At 43.3% G+C, this 16187-nt stretch overlaps 1 protein-coding gene across 2 annotated transcripts; it reads right to left on the reverse strand.

The window, feature by feature from the left end:
- Positions 1-855: 855 nt before the first annotated feature.
- On the reverse strand, positions 856-12323 carry anapc5 (anaphase promoting complex subunit 5). 2 transcript variants are annotated; one of them, XM_021621319.2, is made up of 16 exons: positions 11755-12323; positions 11587-11666; positions 11374-11483; positions 10992-11238; positions 10334-10502; positions 10001-10191; positions 9812-9893; positions 9568-9660; positions 5397-5578; positions 5020-5155; positions 4743-4817; positions 4432-4553; positions 3374-3481; positions 3132-3279; positions 1416-1578; positions 856-1296 (listed from the first exon to the last, which is right to left on the reverse strand). In XM_021621319.2, the coding sequence occupies exons 1-16, from the start codon at positions 11953-11955 to the stop codon at positions 1085-1087; spliced, it is 2319 nt and encodes a 772-aa protein (XP_021476994.2). In that variant the 5' UTR covers positions 11956-12323; the 3' UTR covers positions 856-1084. The 2 variants fall into 2 exon arrangements, with proteins under 2 accessions (XP_021476994.2, XP_036791656.1); XM_036935761.1 differs by lacking the exon at positions 856-1296 and having other exon boundaries at positions 1416-1607; positions 11755-12315.
- Between the last annotated feature and the right edge of the window lie 3864 nt (positions 12324-16187).

Raw genomic sequence — 16187 nt, forward strand, 5'->3', positions numbered from 1 at the left:
ACTCCGACAGCTGAGATACATTAAACCGTTCCTCATTCTCTAAGCATAGATGAGAACACGGATCCTCTATGCTAGATATCTCTGTATATTTATCTTTGACCTATGATGGGATCCCACCACCGGGACTTTGAAGAACATGATGATAAATGACAAAATACAAGTACATATCAGAGAATGATAGTGGCCAAAGGGCAAAATTAGCATGGACAGTGTCATTGAGGACTCCCACCATTTTAATGTGTCAACTGGGTGAGACTTCCAAATTCATTGGCTGATCCCTCCTGTTGGAGTCATGTCCAACCGGGTCATCAGGAGGGATTAGCCTATCGTGAAGAAAATGTAATGTTCATAAATGAAGAGATCCTCAATGGAGCTGCCCATACCATCACAGATGCTATAATTGCAGTTGCAAAGACAAGTCCTCTATGTCTATAGTCCAGATCTATTCTATCGACATCCTACAACAGAGGCTCTATTCTATCGACATCCTACAACAGAGGCTATGACCTACCTCTAAAGAATCAGATCTCTCTGGTCCTGAATAAAGGATAAACTGTTGTATAACGATATGTATGCTGAAATTCAAATACTATGTGGGTGCTACTCAAAGAGGTGGTGTGGCGGCATCTAGGTTTCCATATCGAGGCCTCTGGATCCTGCACAGTTATCCATCACGTCCTGAGGGAAACACCTACGTTTGTTGGAACTGCTTTTACTGCAAATAAACATTAAAATTGTAGGGAGGCCCAAACAGGCTGCACTCTTTCTAGTGGTAGTCAGACAAACATTTCAGGTGGAACAAATTAGTGATTTTCTTGTTTTCCATTTTGCCAAAAAAAGCACAACAAACATGAGAAAAGATTATAGAGACTTGAAGTCTGATCTTTATATTGTAGATAGACGATACAAGCTTGCAATGTAAATTGGGAGTGCCCTAAACCAGTGGTTTCTCTACTCATTAACACACAAGCAATGTTGCAATTTGAACCAAAATATAGGATAGAATGCGAAGTCCATGACAATGACAGAGTACACCAGTATATGTTCCGGTCTGTGTCGGAGAAGGCGGGGTGGTGATGACTGTTCAGAGTCGCATGGCGACAGCTGCCCCCGGCGCCTGCAGCTCCTGGTCCAGGAGGCGGAACAGCATGGCACATTTGTTGCGCTGGGGGGTTTGTCCCAGGGTGTGGTGCAGCCGGGCCTGCAGGTAGTGGACATCACGGAGACGCTCCTTACAGTCCAGCATGGAGAAGTAGGCTGCAGCCTCTCCCAGCGATTGCACAGCCAGGCCTAAAGCTGGAGGGAGACAACAGGGAGGAAGACTCTGAACGACTCTGACCCAAGTAATTGTATCTGCAAACATGTACATTTGAGGTAGTGAGTGATATTAAGTTTGTGTTGGGGATGTGTGCTACCTGCATGTCTCTGGCCATTGGACCGGGTCCCAGCCATGGCCATCTGACAGCGGGCTGCCAGGAGCAGAGCTCTGCCCTTATCCATGACCGCTCCGTGGGCCAGGATGGGCTCCATCGCCTCATGAAGGACACCCAGAGCCTGCTCCGGCACTCCCAGCATCAACTGGACATAGGGAAGGAGAAGAACACAAACTATTGGGAGTTTTTAAATACACTGCTCAAAAAAATAAAGGGAACACTTAAACAACACAATGTAACTCCAAGTCAATCACACTTCTGTGAAATCAAACTGTCCACTTAGGAAGCAACACTGATTGAAAATAAATTTCACATGCTGTTGTGCAAATGGAATACACAACAGGTGGAAATGATAGGCGATTAGCAAGACACCCCCAATAAAGGAGTGGTTCTGCAGGTGGGGACCACAGACCACTTCTCAGTTCCTATGCTTCCTGGCTGATGTTTTGGTCACTTTTGAATGCTGGCGGTGCTTTCACTCTAGTGGTAGCATGAGACGGAGTCTACAACCCACACAAGTGGCTCAGGTAGTGCAGCTCATCCAGGATGGCACATCAATGCGAGCTGTGGCAAGAAGGTTTTCTGTGTCTGTCAGCGTAGTGTCCAGAGCATGGAGGCGTGCAGGACGTTTGGCATTTGCCAGAGAACACCTAGATTGGCAAATTAGCCACTGGCGCTCTGTGCTCTTCACAGATGAAAGCAGGTTCACACTGAGCACATGTGACAGACGTGACAGAGTCTGGAGACGCAGTGGAGAACGTTCTGCTGCCTGCAACATCCTCCAGCATGACCGGTTTGGCGGTGGGTCAGTCATGGTGTGGGGTGGCATTTCTTTGGGGGGCCGCACAGCGCTCCATGTGCTCGCCAGAGGTAGCCTGACTGCCATTAGGTACCGAGATGAGATCCTCAGACCCCTTGTGAGACCATATGCTGGTGCGGTTGGCCCTGGGTGCCTCCTAATGCAAGACAATGCTAGACCTCATGTGGCTGGAGTGTGTCAGCAGTTCCTGCAAGAGGAAGGCATTGATGCTATGGACTGGCCCGCCCGTTCCCCAGACCTGAATCCAATTGAGCACATCTGGGACATCATGTCTCGCTCCATCCACCAACGCCACGTTGCACCACAGACTGTCCAGGAGTTGGCGGATGCTTTAGTCCAGGTCTGGGAGGAGATCCCTCAGGAGACCATCCGCCACCTCATCAGGAGCATGCCGAGGCGTTGTAGGGAGGTCATACAGGCACGTGGAGGCCACACACTACTGAACTTGTTTTAAGGACATTACATCAAAGATGTATCAGCCTGTAGTGTGGTTTTCCACTTTAAATTTGAGTGCGACTCCAAATCCAGAACTCCATGGGTTGATAAATTTGATTGCCATTGATAATTTTTGTGTGATTTTGTTGTCAGCACATTCAACTATGTAAAGAAAAAAGTATTTAATAAGAATATTTCATTCATTCAGATCTAGGATGTGTTATTTTAGTGTTCCATTTATTTTTTAGCAGTGTATAACCCAGTATGAATTTCCTTGTTTTGCCTAAATGTGGGAGTTTACTTTGCATACAATATGCAGTTATGTCTAAGTTAAGGGGTTTGAAGATGTGTGTGTTAGTATGTGTAGGGGTTTGAGAGAGTTTACGATGGTGTGTTTGCCATAACAGGGTTACATATTGCATGTGCGCGTCTGTTGTGCTGACCTGAGTGAAAGCCAGGTGAAGGATGGTCTCGGAGGCCAGGGCCTGTAGGTGGTGCTGTCTGGCCAGGGCCAGGGCCTGCAGCAGGAGAGGAAGGGCTGTGGCAAAACCTGACGACTCCCAATGCAACTCAGCTGTGACCAGCATCACCCTGCACAAGGCATACCAATATGTCTAAAACACATATCTGATACCCATACCCTTACCCCAAAAATATGGAGTCTGTTGTTTCATTTAGAGCCTACCTGATGATCATCTCTGTGTACTTGGTCTTCTCGCAGTACAGCTGCAGCCTCTGCAGGATACTGTATGCTTCAGTAGTCCGGTTCAAGGCCTTCAGCACTTGAGCTTTCCTGTTAACACGACAGATATACACATGGGTCGTTCCACGAAAAGAATGCGGTTTGCGTCCCTTTAATATTTTAAATTGTGCACCAATATTGCATTTTAAAAGCCTGTTCTATGAAATTAAGTGCCCTTTAATATAGACCACCTTCAATAAATCTGTCCCTTCGTCAACACCGCGTCACTTCTAGGAAGATTTCAACCCACACACCCCCAAAATGTATACTAGCTTCCTCATCATTGTAAAACCCTGGTTATTTTGTTACTTGGACAAAGTCATTTCTGAAGGTGATTATTTAATGTGATTAGTGATTCATTTACGTCTGTCACTCATTTTAAGGTCAACACTGTTACATTAATTGAACTCAAATTTGAATCTGGTGAAACTACTTCATTTTAAAAGATTTGGTTTCAAAAGAAAAATGTAACATTAATAGTTAAATCATAGTGTAAAAAAGCAGGTGATCTGGTTCTACTCTTTTTGGCAATTTTCTGGGTGTTCTGTGGTGGAAAACTGAGTGTGTCGAGAATAACATGTCAACCCTGTTACCCATAGATAGACAGGCTTGAAACGTTTTAGCAATGTCACATTTTTTTGTGGAACTTACATTCAGTTGCCCCTCCCTGAGGTACATAACAAGCTTTCATTGTGCCTGTCACAAGAGGATTTGTGGCTGATTTAATATGAAATCATCAACCCTGTTACAGTCAACCCTGTTCTCTTTTCTGCCACTTAGTATAGTCTTATTTATTTGTATCGCTTGAGATGGGAAAAAGTGTCTCATCAAGTTGAACATGTGCTCTTTATGACAATGTTCAAATTAGGTGAAATCAAAACGTTTTTGGGGACCAAGTTACACTTCTCAAAAGCCACTGAATTAGTGGAAAGCCCCACATACAGATAGTTACAGCACTGGAAGACTGTGCAAAGGTGTTCTATGTTCTGACCCTTCCTTACCTATAAAGACCCTCAGTTTTGTTCAAGGCAGCAATGGCTGTGACATGGGGCTCTGCCAAGTGGTATTTCCCATCATTCATAGCTCTGTCAAACTGGATCTTGAGGTCACAGAGCATCCACAGCTGGGTGACAGAACACAAAACATTAGAGTGAACAGCCCACCTCATACCAGCCATGTCAGTGTCATCGCCTTTGAAAAGAAGACAATGGCGTTTCTGTGTACCGCAACAATAGGAAAATGCTAAACATGGGGATTGAGGCCAAGTCTAAAGTTGATGGATAGAGAAGAGCAGGAGTTCAGAATGGCTCACCTTGGCATGTTGGGTGTGAGGTGGAAACTGCTCCTTCAGATGCTTCAGGACCTCAGACACAGCCCCATACAGTCCCTGGAGGGAGGGAGACAGGAACATGTAACTGGTGCAGGCCTCACCCACAGCCTACACAAGTGCACATCTCCTGAGCTTTAATCTGGATCACATCAATGGTTAGGAAACGGCCCTGAGTGACTAAACGAGCACGGAGGGAGACGTGACAGAGGGACTGAAGCCAAAGAGAAAGAGGTGGGATGAGGTGTACCAACTACAGTACCTGTTCAGCATGAAGCTCAGCCAGGTGGCAGAGGGCCACAGCAAAGGCCTCTGTGTTGTTCTGCTGGACCCCAAAGTTAACCTGCTCCAGGCTATTCATGTTCAGGAGGAGCTGGGCCTGCTGCTGAGCCATGGTGCTGGAAGAACACATACGTTCAACAGGACATGAATGTTGGAGACATGAATTCAGTGAATGTGTGTTGGATTAATTCAATTAGTCAAGACTGGATATCAATAATTGACATTCACTCTTTTTTTCTTACCAATCGAGTAAAAAACAGGTTTCATACTGAAAGATAAACTTACTGGTTGGGATTGTTTATGTTCAGTGTGGATTCTGATTGTCAGGGAGGATCAGGATGCGTGAAGGAGACCCACCTCTTGCCATACATCCTCCATATGGACGTTGTCTGAGCCAGGCTGATGTCTATGAGCTCTGACAGGCTGTGCTTCCAGTGCAGGATGTCTGTGTCCTTCAGAGCATCCATCAGCTCATGGGCTGTCTTGCCCTGGACCGCCCCCTGCTGGACCAGGGACTGAATGCCAAGAGACACCAGGTACTGAGAAGGAGAGAGAGAGAGAGAGAGAGAAGGTAATTTGAGGCTTAGTAAACACCTGGCTCTACTGAACTCCCATAGCCTGACCTCTCAGTTTCAAACCTAAGGGCAGACCCATCGTTGCCAGTATTGACTCTTCTAGAGCCACTCTCCAAATTTGTTGATTCTTTCATTAAGCCTATTGTGGAAAAACTCCCCGCATTCGTCAAAGATTCTACAGATGTAATTAATAAAATATCAGAACAGTCTAATCTCCCCGACATCATCATATTGGCTACATTTGAGAGAGAGGCTCTACACAAATATCTCTCATGGAAAAGCCCCAGATGCACTGGGATATTACAGGACCGTGAAGGAGAAATGTCACCACCTAATGAATTAATCTGTGAACAGCTTCTCTAGTTTTCAATCGCAACTATACTGAACAAAAATATAAATGCAACAATTTCAAAGATTTTACTGAGTTACAGTTCATATAAGGATATCAGTCAATTGAAAAACAATTCATTAGGCCCTAATCTATGGATTTCACATGACTGGGCAGGGGTGTAGCCATGAGTGGTCCATGGAGGGCATAGGCCCACCCACTTGGCAGCCAGGCCCATCCACTGGGGAGCCAAGTCCAGCCAATCAGAATACATTTTTCCCCACAAAAGGACTTTATTAGAGACAGAAATCCCGCCCCCATATGAAGAAGCCGGATGTGGAGGTCCTGTGCTGGTGTGGTTACATGTGGTCTCCGGTTGGACATTCGTCAAAAACTACATTGAATGCAGCTTATGGTAGAGAAGTGAACATTCAATTATCTGGCAACAGCTCAGGTGGACATTCCTGCAGTCAGCATGCCAATGGCACACTACTGCAAAACTTGACACATCTGTGGCATTGTGCTGTGTGACAAAACTGCACATTTTAAGGTGGCCTTTACTGTCCCCAGCACAAGGTGCACCTGTGTAATGACCATGCTGTATAATCAGCTTATTGATATGCCACACCTGTCAGGTGGATGAATTATATTGGCTAAGGAGAAATGCTCACTAACAGCAAAGTAAACATAGTTGTGCACAGAATGGGAGAAATGTGTTTTTTGTGCGTATGGAACATTCCTGGCATTTTCTATTTCAGTACAAAAGCTGAAGAACATACACACACCCAGGTACATTCTGCAGGTGCTGGAGATGTAGGCAAAGCCTTGGAAAATAAAAAGGCAAAACACTGCTGCTCATGCTCCTAGGTGATTTTATGTCCAACGACAACAATGTCTGATGAAGACCTAAGGGTCTAAACGTTATAAATTGTTTTTTAAATTACCTGGGAGCATGAGCAGCATTTTCCTATCTGTTTTATTTTAGCTCATGAAACATGGGACCAACACTTCACAAGTTGCGTTTATTTTTGTTCAGTGTAAATTCCCACCCAAAGCCTTTATGATTAAAAACAGTGATCAAGAACCCCCCACACCTTTTTCATCTACAAACGAGGCCCCGGTCTTCGCAGTAGAATGGTCCAAGCCAGCCTCTACACACGGGTTCTAAACAAACCCTCCTTACTCCCCTGAGAGAAGGAAATTACGCCTGTAGTTATGGTGCTCAGTGCAACACCAGAAAAGAACTGAGTTCCGACACCCTAGGTCTGGAAAAATATGTGTTAAAGGGCCGATCACATGCAATACAAAATGTGATTTCTATCCTACACTGTGTTTGTGATAACATGTACATGGGCAAGACATCCAGAAGATTGAAACAGAGCTCTTTTTGTTCACTTATTCTATAAGACGCAAGGATGAAAATGACCCTGTTGCTTTTCACTTTATCCAGTGCGTCTTCTCATTGCCCTGGAATTGTAGAGGTGCGTCACCAGGAGGAGATAATGACAGTTAACTCTGCTGGAGAGAACTCCTCTGGATTCATACTTTAGGCGCCGTTATGACACAATGAGGATTTTGATAGGAGTGTCATGTAATTCTTGTCATCATCTTAGCATCACACCCAACCCCTTCACTGGTATGAGGGTGTCCTGTATTCAAGATGGCTCTAGTGGCCCGATACTTACCCAACAGGTTACCTTAAAATGTTATCTACTTGTTTTCTAGATTTTTTCTGGTTCTACATATGTACAGTGCATTCGGAAAGTAATCAGACACCTTCCCCTTTCCCACATTTTGTGCGGTTACAGCCGGATTCAAAAATGTACTAAATTAAAATCGACACAACACCCCACAATGACAAAGCGAAAACAGGTTAGAAATGTTTGCTAATTTATAAAAATATATTTATATTTAAATACCTTATTTACATTAGTATTCTGACCCTTTGCTATGAGCTCCTGTTTCCATTGATCATCCTTGAGATTTCTACAACTTGATTGGATGCCACGTGGTAAATTTATTTGGATACGATTTGGAAAGGCACACACCTGTCTATATAAGGTCCCACCGTTGTTAGTGCATGTCAGAGCAAAAACCAAGCCATGAGGTTGAAGGACAGGATTGTGTCGAGGCACAGATCTGGAGGAAAGTACAAAAACATTCATGCAGCACTGAAGGTCACTGAAGTTTGGAACCACCAAGACTCTTCCTAGAGCTGGCCGCCCGGCCAAACTGACCAATCGGGGGAGAAGGGCCTTGGTCAGGGAGGTGACCAAGAACTCAATGGTCACTGACAGAGCTCCAGAGTCCCTCTGTGGGATGGGAGAAACTTCCAGAAAGACAACAGTCTCTGCAGCACTCCACCAATCAGGCCTTTATGGTAGAGTGGCCAGACAGAAGCAGTCACTCAGTAAAAGCCACATGACACAACTAAAGGACTCTCAGACCAGGAGAACCAAGATTAAACTCTTTGGCCTGAATGCCAAGCGTCACGTCTGGAGGAATCCTGGCACCATTCCTATGGTGAAGCATGGTGGTGGTAGTATCATGCTGTGGGGATATTTTTCAACGGCAGGGACTGGGAGACTAGTCAGGACTGAGGGAAAGAGGAACGGAGCAAAGTACAGAGAGATCCTTGATGAAAACCTGCTCCAGAGAGCTCGAGACGTCAGACTGGGGTGAAGGTTCACCTTCCAACAGGAAAACGACCCCAAGCACACAGCCAAGACAACGCAGTAGTGGCTTCGGGACAAGTCTCTGAATGTCCTTGAGTGACCCAGACAGAGCCTGCCCTTAACAGCAACACTCACTATCCATCATGATAGAGCTTGAGAGGATCTGCTGAGAAGAATGGGGAAAAACTCCCAAATACAGGTGTGCCAAGCTTGTAGTGTCATACCCAAGAAGACTCGAGGCTGTAATCGTTGCCAAAGCACTGAGTAATAAAGGGTCTGAATACTTATGTAAATGTGATATTTCCATATTAAAATGTTTTATAAATTATAAATGTATAAAATGTTTTGCCTTGTCATTATGGGGTATTGTGTGTAGATTGATTGATCCATTTTAGAATAAGGCTGTAACATAACGTGGAAAAAGTCAAGGGGTCTGTATACTTATGCACTGTACTTAGTGTTGTATACATTTTCCTTTTCTTATGACATTTCTCAGCTTTATTGCTCTGAGAGTATGGGTTCCTTATGCTAACACCACATTCCCTGTGTATGTTTTTGTTCTAGTAGAAATACACCTATAACATTTGTTCTATCCTGAATTTCTATCTGATATTATGACAACTTGTGGCCGTTGTGGGTACTTTAGGTGTTGTGGGTAGTTTAGGTGTTGTGGGTACCCACAGGTCTGCAATTACTTCTGGCTCGCTGTGTGGCCTTACCTGTCCCACTATTGTTTGTGGAGATATGCTCGGATGAAGGTCGACTGACCAAAAGCTCAGCTATAATTTAAATAAATTTGCTTCTGGCTGGAAGTGTGCATAGACATTCCTGTTTCGCCTCCACAAATCAGCTTTGGGTGTGCGGTAGATTCAGACTATTATCTGAATCTATTGCATAAAACCGTACGAGAACCTGGAGTGCGCCAGTCTGCACGCGCATGCTATTCTTACCGGTAGACAGAAGTGGGCAGCCATTTTCACTGAGTCCTCAGTTAGCACAGAACTGTCAGATCCTTTCATCTGTTCAAGGGTATAAAGCCAACTCTGAAAGAGATACAAATACATTAGACGATTTCACAGACAAAGTATTGGTGCTGAGAAAGTGGTACAAGGTATAGACACGGACCAACCTTGACTACCCATATTGTGTAAATACTCCATGTTGAGCATAGAACATGAAAGTAAAAGCTCCTACCAGGCAATGCTGCAGGCACACGTGATCGTTGGACTCCTGGGCGATGCGGATAGCTTCCTGTAGAGCCAGGTCAGCCTGTTGACTGATTTAAGAGATATATTGATTCTTGTCAAATGAAAAATCACCTCTTGCATAGATAAACTGCAACTGATTGACAGACTTTCCATATCTACGCCCACTACTACTCACTAGTGTCCAAAGCGACAATGCAGTGCTGCCAGGTTGAGGGCAGCGTAGCGGAGACTTCTCCCATAGCCTTCGTCCCCGTTGCTCTTTCCCTCGCTCCCTGACAGGATGAGGCGGTCAAAGTAATGTAACAGACTGTGGGTGGAGATGAAGATGTCCTGGACTCGCATGCTGTTCAGGTAGCTCAGGTAATGCTGCAGACACAAAACAGCTGCCTCAAGCACAATCAGGTTGACCAAAAATCACTCAAACGCTCACTTTCTTTATGCTCCACACAAATTTCCTGTCAGGTTTGTTTGAGTGAGTCCATAATATTAACTGATAGTAGAGCCTCACCGCCTCAGCAAAGTCAGGGTTGAACTTGAGCATGTTGTTCAGCTCGTCCTGCAGGGCAGATGGCTTCAGGGCTTTGTTCTCGTCATTCTTTAGAAGGTACGCTTGTCTAGCAAGAAAGTACTCTGCTTGCTTCTGCGAGAGTGGGCCTCTGCTTGGGGCATCCTCATTTCTATAGAAAGAAAAGTAGCAAATAAGGAAAAAGAACAATATGCAAAGGATAAACTGATGACCATCACACTGATGAGAATGATTACATGTCATGCCTGGTGTTCAACCTTCCCAAGGTCTCCCATGTCACCCCGCTCCTCTGCACACTCCACTGGCTTCAAGTCGAAGCTTGCATCCACTACAAGACCATGGTACTTGCCTACAGAGCAGCAACGGGAACTGCCCCTTCCTACCTTCAGGCTATGCTCAAACCCTACACCCCAAACCGAGTACTCCACTCTACAACCTCAGGTCTCTTGGATGTTCCACCTATATGCGGGTCAGCTCCCGCTCAACCCAATCAAAGCACTTCTCTTCCTGGCACCCCAATGGTGAAACCAGCTTCCCCCTGAAGCTAGAAAAGCAGAGTCCCTGCCCATCTTCCAATATTTACAACCCATTTTCTCTACTACCACCTCTTATTTTACTTATTCAAGTGAATTATACAAACCTTAGCTCAGACTCATGCAGCGGTGCAGTATCCAGCTCCTCCTTCTCCATCCTCTCCCCTACGTTGTCCTCTGTGCTGGTGAGGTCCATGTCAGAGTCGTCTGCAGCCAGGGTAGGCAGCCCCACCTGGACATCACCTGGCTGGGCGTAGTGACTGTGGTAGTACTGCTGCAGGGCTTTGTACAGTTTGTACACCTGGCTGAAGGACAGCTTGTTGTAGGCCAGGAGCATGTGTCTCATGAACAGGCCTGAGAAAACAAAGTCAAGGTCATGATGATAAAACCTCAAATCTGTCAAATTCATATAGCACCACTAACTAAACACGATGCTCCATTGATCCAACCTTTGGACTTCCAAATCAAATTATGCTTACTATTACTCACCAACAACACTGGTCTTATACGCCTCAGAATCAATAGCGCTGAAAGGAGTGGGGAGGGTGGCAAAGAAATATTCCATGTCCTTCAGCTCTCCATCAGCCATTTCATGTAACCTGTTAAGAGAAAATGTGTGTGATGAAAGAGCAGACAACATGCATCACTGACCTTCTATACTAGACATAGGCCACAGCAATTGGGTCAAGGACTCATCCATACCGGAGTTTCACAGCATATGCTGTTTGAGGGCAACATTCTTCCACAGTCTTCAGGAATTGGTCAAGAGTCAAGTCTGGACCCTGATAGACAGACAAACCTTTGATAAAGAAAAGCAAGCAATTGACAGTGGAAAGTAGAAGTTGTAAGGTAATCAATAGCTATTCCAACCTGTTGTAGAGGCAGGATGAGTTTGTTCAAGCGCCTTCTTTCCTGAAGAGCAATTGGTTTTGACGTGGTCATCTCGTACAGCAAGGCCAGCACAGAGATTTTATACGGAGTCACCCAATCTTTGATGCCAAACACATTGGCATGGACCACCCCATTGGTCATCATTGGGTTGAAATACAAACTTTCATGTACGCTCGCCATTGTTTGAATTGGAAAGTTAACTCGCTAGCTAGCTTGCTAAATAGTATAAAACTACATTTCAACAGCCTTGTGTGAAGTCAAATAATCAAGAAAAACATGCAACAATTCGCAAACCATATTATCGAGCTAGCTAACGTTAGCTAAACTGATATTCCTTGCTAGCTAAACACGCTAGCTTGCTATCTAACTCCTTGAGTAGCTAACTATCTTATATTTTTGTGAGCAATTTTGTAGCCAGGATGCCTAATGCTATTTCAAGTCTGCCACATATGGCAATATTGCCAGTATTATTTTGGTAACAAACTGCATGAATATTAGAACATGGTTTACCACCCCGTCGCTTTTGCTTCAAACAGCCCTCCTTCTGTCCCTATTTAATGACGTTCCGACATGGCCACGCCCCTAGAGTGGATTGCAGTCATCGATTGGTCCCATCAGCACAACAAAAAGCTCACACAAATGTATTTTCGAATACATTATTTTAATATGATGGATATCGTCTTCTCCATAAAATGTTAGGTTTTCCATAGTATCATCAGTTCCCTTCATGTAGGTCAGACCTACTTATTCAAGGGCATCGTTTTTATATCCTAATTGTACATATCCCATGTCAAATATACCTCACACAATTTAGACTTACATTTGACTTATTAGACACTCTTAACCAGAGCAACTCACAGTAATGAGAGCATACATTTTCATACGTCATCATACTGGTATCCCGTGGGACTCGAACACACAACCCTGACATTGCAAGCACCATGATCTACAAACTGAGATACACAGGACTCACCTCTTGACATGCATTTTTTATTAACAAAACAACAAACATCAACAACCAAAAGAGGAATAGTCACACAAAAAAAGCATACATACAAACCTTTTACATTGCCAGGAATCCTAAACAAACCAATCATGTTCATTAATAATACTAGAGGTTTTAATTGCCTTTTAGTTTTTTTAAAAATAAAGTAGTGCCATATTGTCAGTGGTGTAAAATACTTAAGTAAAAACACTTTAAAGTACTACTTAAGTCGTTTTTGGGGGTATCTATAGTTTACTATTTATATTTTGGGCAACTTGTACTTCTACATACCTAAATAAAATTATGTACTTTTTACTCCTTACATTTTCCCTGACACCCAAAAGTCCTTGTTACATTTTGAATGCTTAGCAAGACAGAAAAATTGTCAAATTCACACACATATCGAGAGAACATGCCTGGTCATCCCTACTGCCTCTGATCTGGGACTCACTAAACACAAATGCTTGGTTTGTAAATGATATGTGAGTGTTTGAGTGTGACTTTCACTTTTACTTGAGTCATTTTTTATGAAGGTATCTTTACTTTTACTCCAGTATGACAATTGGGTACTTTTTCCACCACTGCATATTGTTAAAATTAATTTATAAAGTAAAAAAAAGTTAGGTTTTAAATCAGACCATTTGCATTTTATGATCTGACATTTACTTGTTATTATTAGCTGTTGAATTAAATATACTACATCTGTTTTTTTTATTTTTAATACATTTGCTTTGTCATTATAGGGCATATTGTGTGTAGATTGTTGAGGATGTTTTGTTTTTGATTATTTTTTTAATAAAGCTGTAACGTAACAAAATGTGGAAAAAGTCGAGGGGTCTGAATACTTTCCGAAAGCACTGTACTTCAGAATCCAATTTATTTAAAAAGTTTTATTTAGAGTATTGAAATCTAAAACCCTGTTCTTGGGTATTATTGAGAAGATCTTTCCGTAGATAGTGAGGCTTCTTAGTCCTTCACAATTGTAGGGGGCAATTCAAGTGATAATGAGTCATTGTCACATTCGTCGTATGAGTGAGACCAAGGCGCAACGTGAGTAGAGTTCCACATAATTTTAATAAATCTAAACTCTGAACAAAACACCAACCAACCAACCAACCAACCAACCAACCAACCAACCAACCAACCAACCAACCAACCAACCAACCAACCAAATGAACCGTGACGCTACTGATGTGCACTAAGGCAAATATACATAAACAAGATCCCACACCAGAAAGTGGGAAAAGGTGCTGCCTAAATATGATCCCCAATCAGAGACAACGATAAACACCTGTCTCTGATTGGGAACCATATCAGGCCAACATAGAAATACACAACATAGAATGCCCACCCCAAATCACACCCTGACCTAACCAAATAGAGAAATAAAACGTCTCTCTAAGGTCAGGGCGTGACAGTCATAAACCGACCTACCATACAATTAAATATATTCTAGTAACTAGAGGTTACATTTCTTTTTTGTTTTCTCAATAATGGGGTTAAACTTCAAATTACTCCTTTGTTTTTCATCCTTGCATATAACAATACCAAGATAAGTAACCTTATCTTTAATTGGGATACCATATTCTTCCTGTAAAACACAGTCCTTGAGTGGAAATAAGACTGACTTATATTCATTTCCAAAAATGATACCAAGGAAAACTGTTCAATACAGGAAACTGCTTTGTAGACCTCATTCCTGTCTCTCAAAAATATGGTGGTATCATCAGCCAGTTGACACAATTCTAATTCCATGCCAAGTGCTGAAATACATTGAAAATTCCCATTATTGATATGAAGAGCCATAAATTGAGTAACCAATAAAAATGAAAATGGACAACTTCCCTCTTTGATACAGTATATAGCCTACTCTCGATATAAAAATTATGTTGTTTTAGGTGAACTGTAGTCAGCAGAGGGCCCCCAAATCCATTGGTAATGCATTACATCAGTGTCTTTTTAGAAACAGCTGCACTGAAATCCCTGATTGTCATTCTGTTCAAGAACATACTACAAGAATGATCTGCTTTCGTCCACTATTTCCCATATTTTTCCCCAGGTGGGTACACAGGCCCTACAAATCAACATTCAGGGCCTCTAAGAAAAACATTCAATTAAAATCAATTAAATCCAAATGTTGGGGCATGTATTTCATTATTTTTCTATGGGGGAACAAAAGTGCGGCTCTGTCTATAGAGTGATAGTGGAAGCACTATAGACCACATACACTAATGTTAGCAGATAATAATTTAATTGGACTATTTCAGATTACTACTAGCAAGAGTGTATATCAGAGAAGATATTTACTTTAAGAAATTCCTATACAAATCAGGTTTAAAATAATGACCGGGCTCTCTCTAATAACCAAGCACAAAGCACTTGGGCTCCAGAGTGGCGCAGTGGTCTAAGGCACTGCTTCTCAGTGCCACAGGTGTCACTACAGACCCTGGTTTGATTACACGCTGTATGACAACCAGATGTGATTGGGAGTCATAGGGTGGCGCACAATTAGCATAAAAGTAGACATCATGCAAAACCACAAGTCCCTGCAAGCTCCTGCACGTCATCTCTAGCTGACACCTTTGCTAACAGGTATTGTGTCAGTTTAAAATGTACACAAGACAGTTCACAGAATTGTCAATTAAAAGAAATATAGCCAATGTACTATGACTTATACTGTAGTACTCTATGCACATGCTGTGTTCAACCAATTTCAGAGTTTCCTAGTTCCTGACTAGCACATAAATGTGGCAGAAGTTGGTAAAGAGCAACTACATAATTTTGAAGTTGACTGCAGTCAAAACTTCATGACCTTTAATCACGTGGTTTTTGTAAAGTTCATGCAGTCAGTCATGTAGGCACACAGGCAAGGATATTACTGCCAGTAAGATTGCACCTAAATCAACCATTTATCGGATCATCAAGAACTTCAATGAGAGCGGTTCAATTGTTGTGAAAAAGGCCTCAGGGCGCCCAAGAAAGTCCAGCAAGCGCCAGGACCTTCTCCTAAAGTTGATTCAGCTGCGGGATCGGGGTACCATCAGTACAGAGCCTGCTCAGGAATGGCAGCAGGCAGGTGTGAGTACATCTGCACACACAGTGAGGCGAAGACTTTTAGAGGATGGCCTGGTGTCAAAGAAGGGCAGCAAAGAAACCACTTCTCTCCAGGAAAAACATCAGGGACAGACTGATATTCTGCAAAAGGTACAGGGATTGGACTGCTGAGGACTTTGGTAAAGTCATTTTCTCTGATGAATCCCCTTTCCGATTGCTTGGGGCATCGGGAAAAAAAGCTTGTCTGGAGAAGACAAGGTGAGCGCTACCATCAGTCCTGTGCCATGCCAACAGTAAAGCATCCTGAGACCATTCATGTGTGGGGTTGCTTCTCAGCCAAGGGAGTGGGCTCACTCACAAATTTGCCTAAGAA

Source organism: Oncorhynchus mykiss, chromosome 11 (assembly GCF_013265735.2).
Source record: "Oncorhynchus mykiss isolate Arlee chromosome 11, USDA_OmykA_1.1, whole genome shotgun sequence".
Taxonomy (NCBI): Eukaryota; Metazoa; Chordata; class Actinopteri; order Salmoniformes; family Salmonidae; genus Oncorhynchus; species Oncorhynchus mykiss.

Bases quoted from the DNA above. Each gene is read 5' to 3' on its own strand.
- anapc5 (XM_021621319.2), bottom strand. From the start codon at position 11,955: ATGGCGAGCGTACATGAAAGTTTGTATTTCAACCCAATGATGACCAAT. The intron at 10,192-10,333 runs GTGAGGCTCTAC...TTGTGTCTGCAG, and splicing joins ACCCTGACTTTGCTGAGGCG to CATTACCTGAGCTACCTGAA. The intron at 9,661-9,811 runs GTAGGAGCTTTT...TATCTCTTTCAG, and splicing joins TGTGCCTGCAGCATTGCCTG to AGTTGGCTTTATACCCTTGA.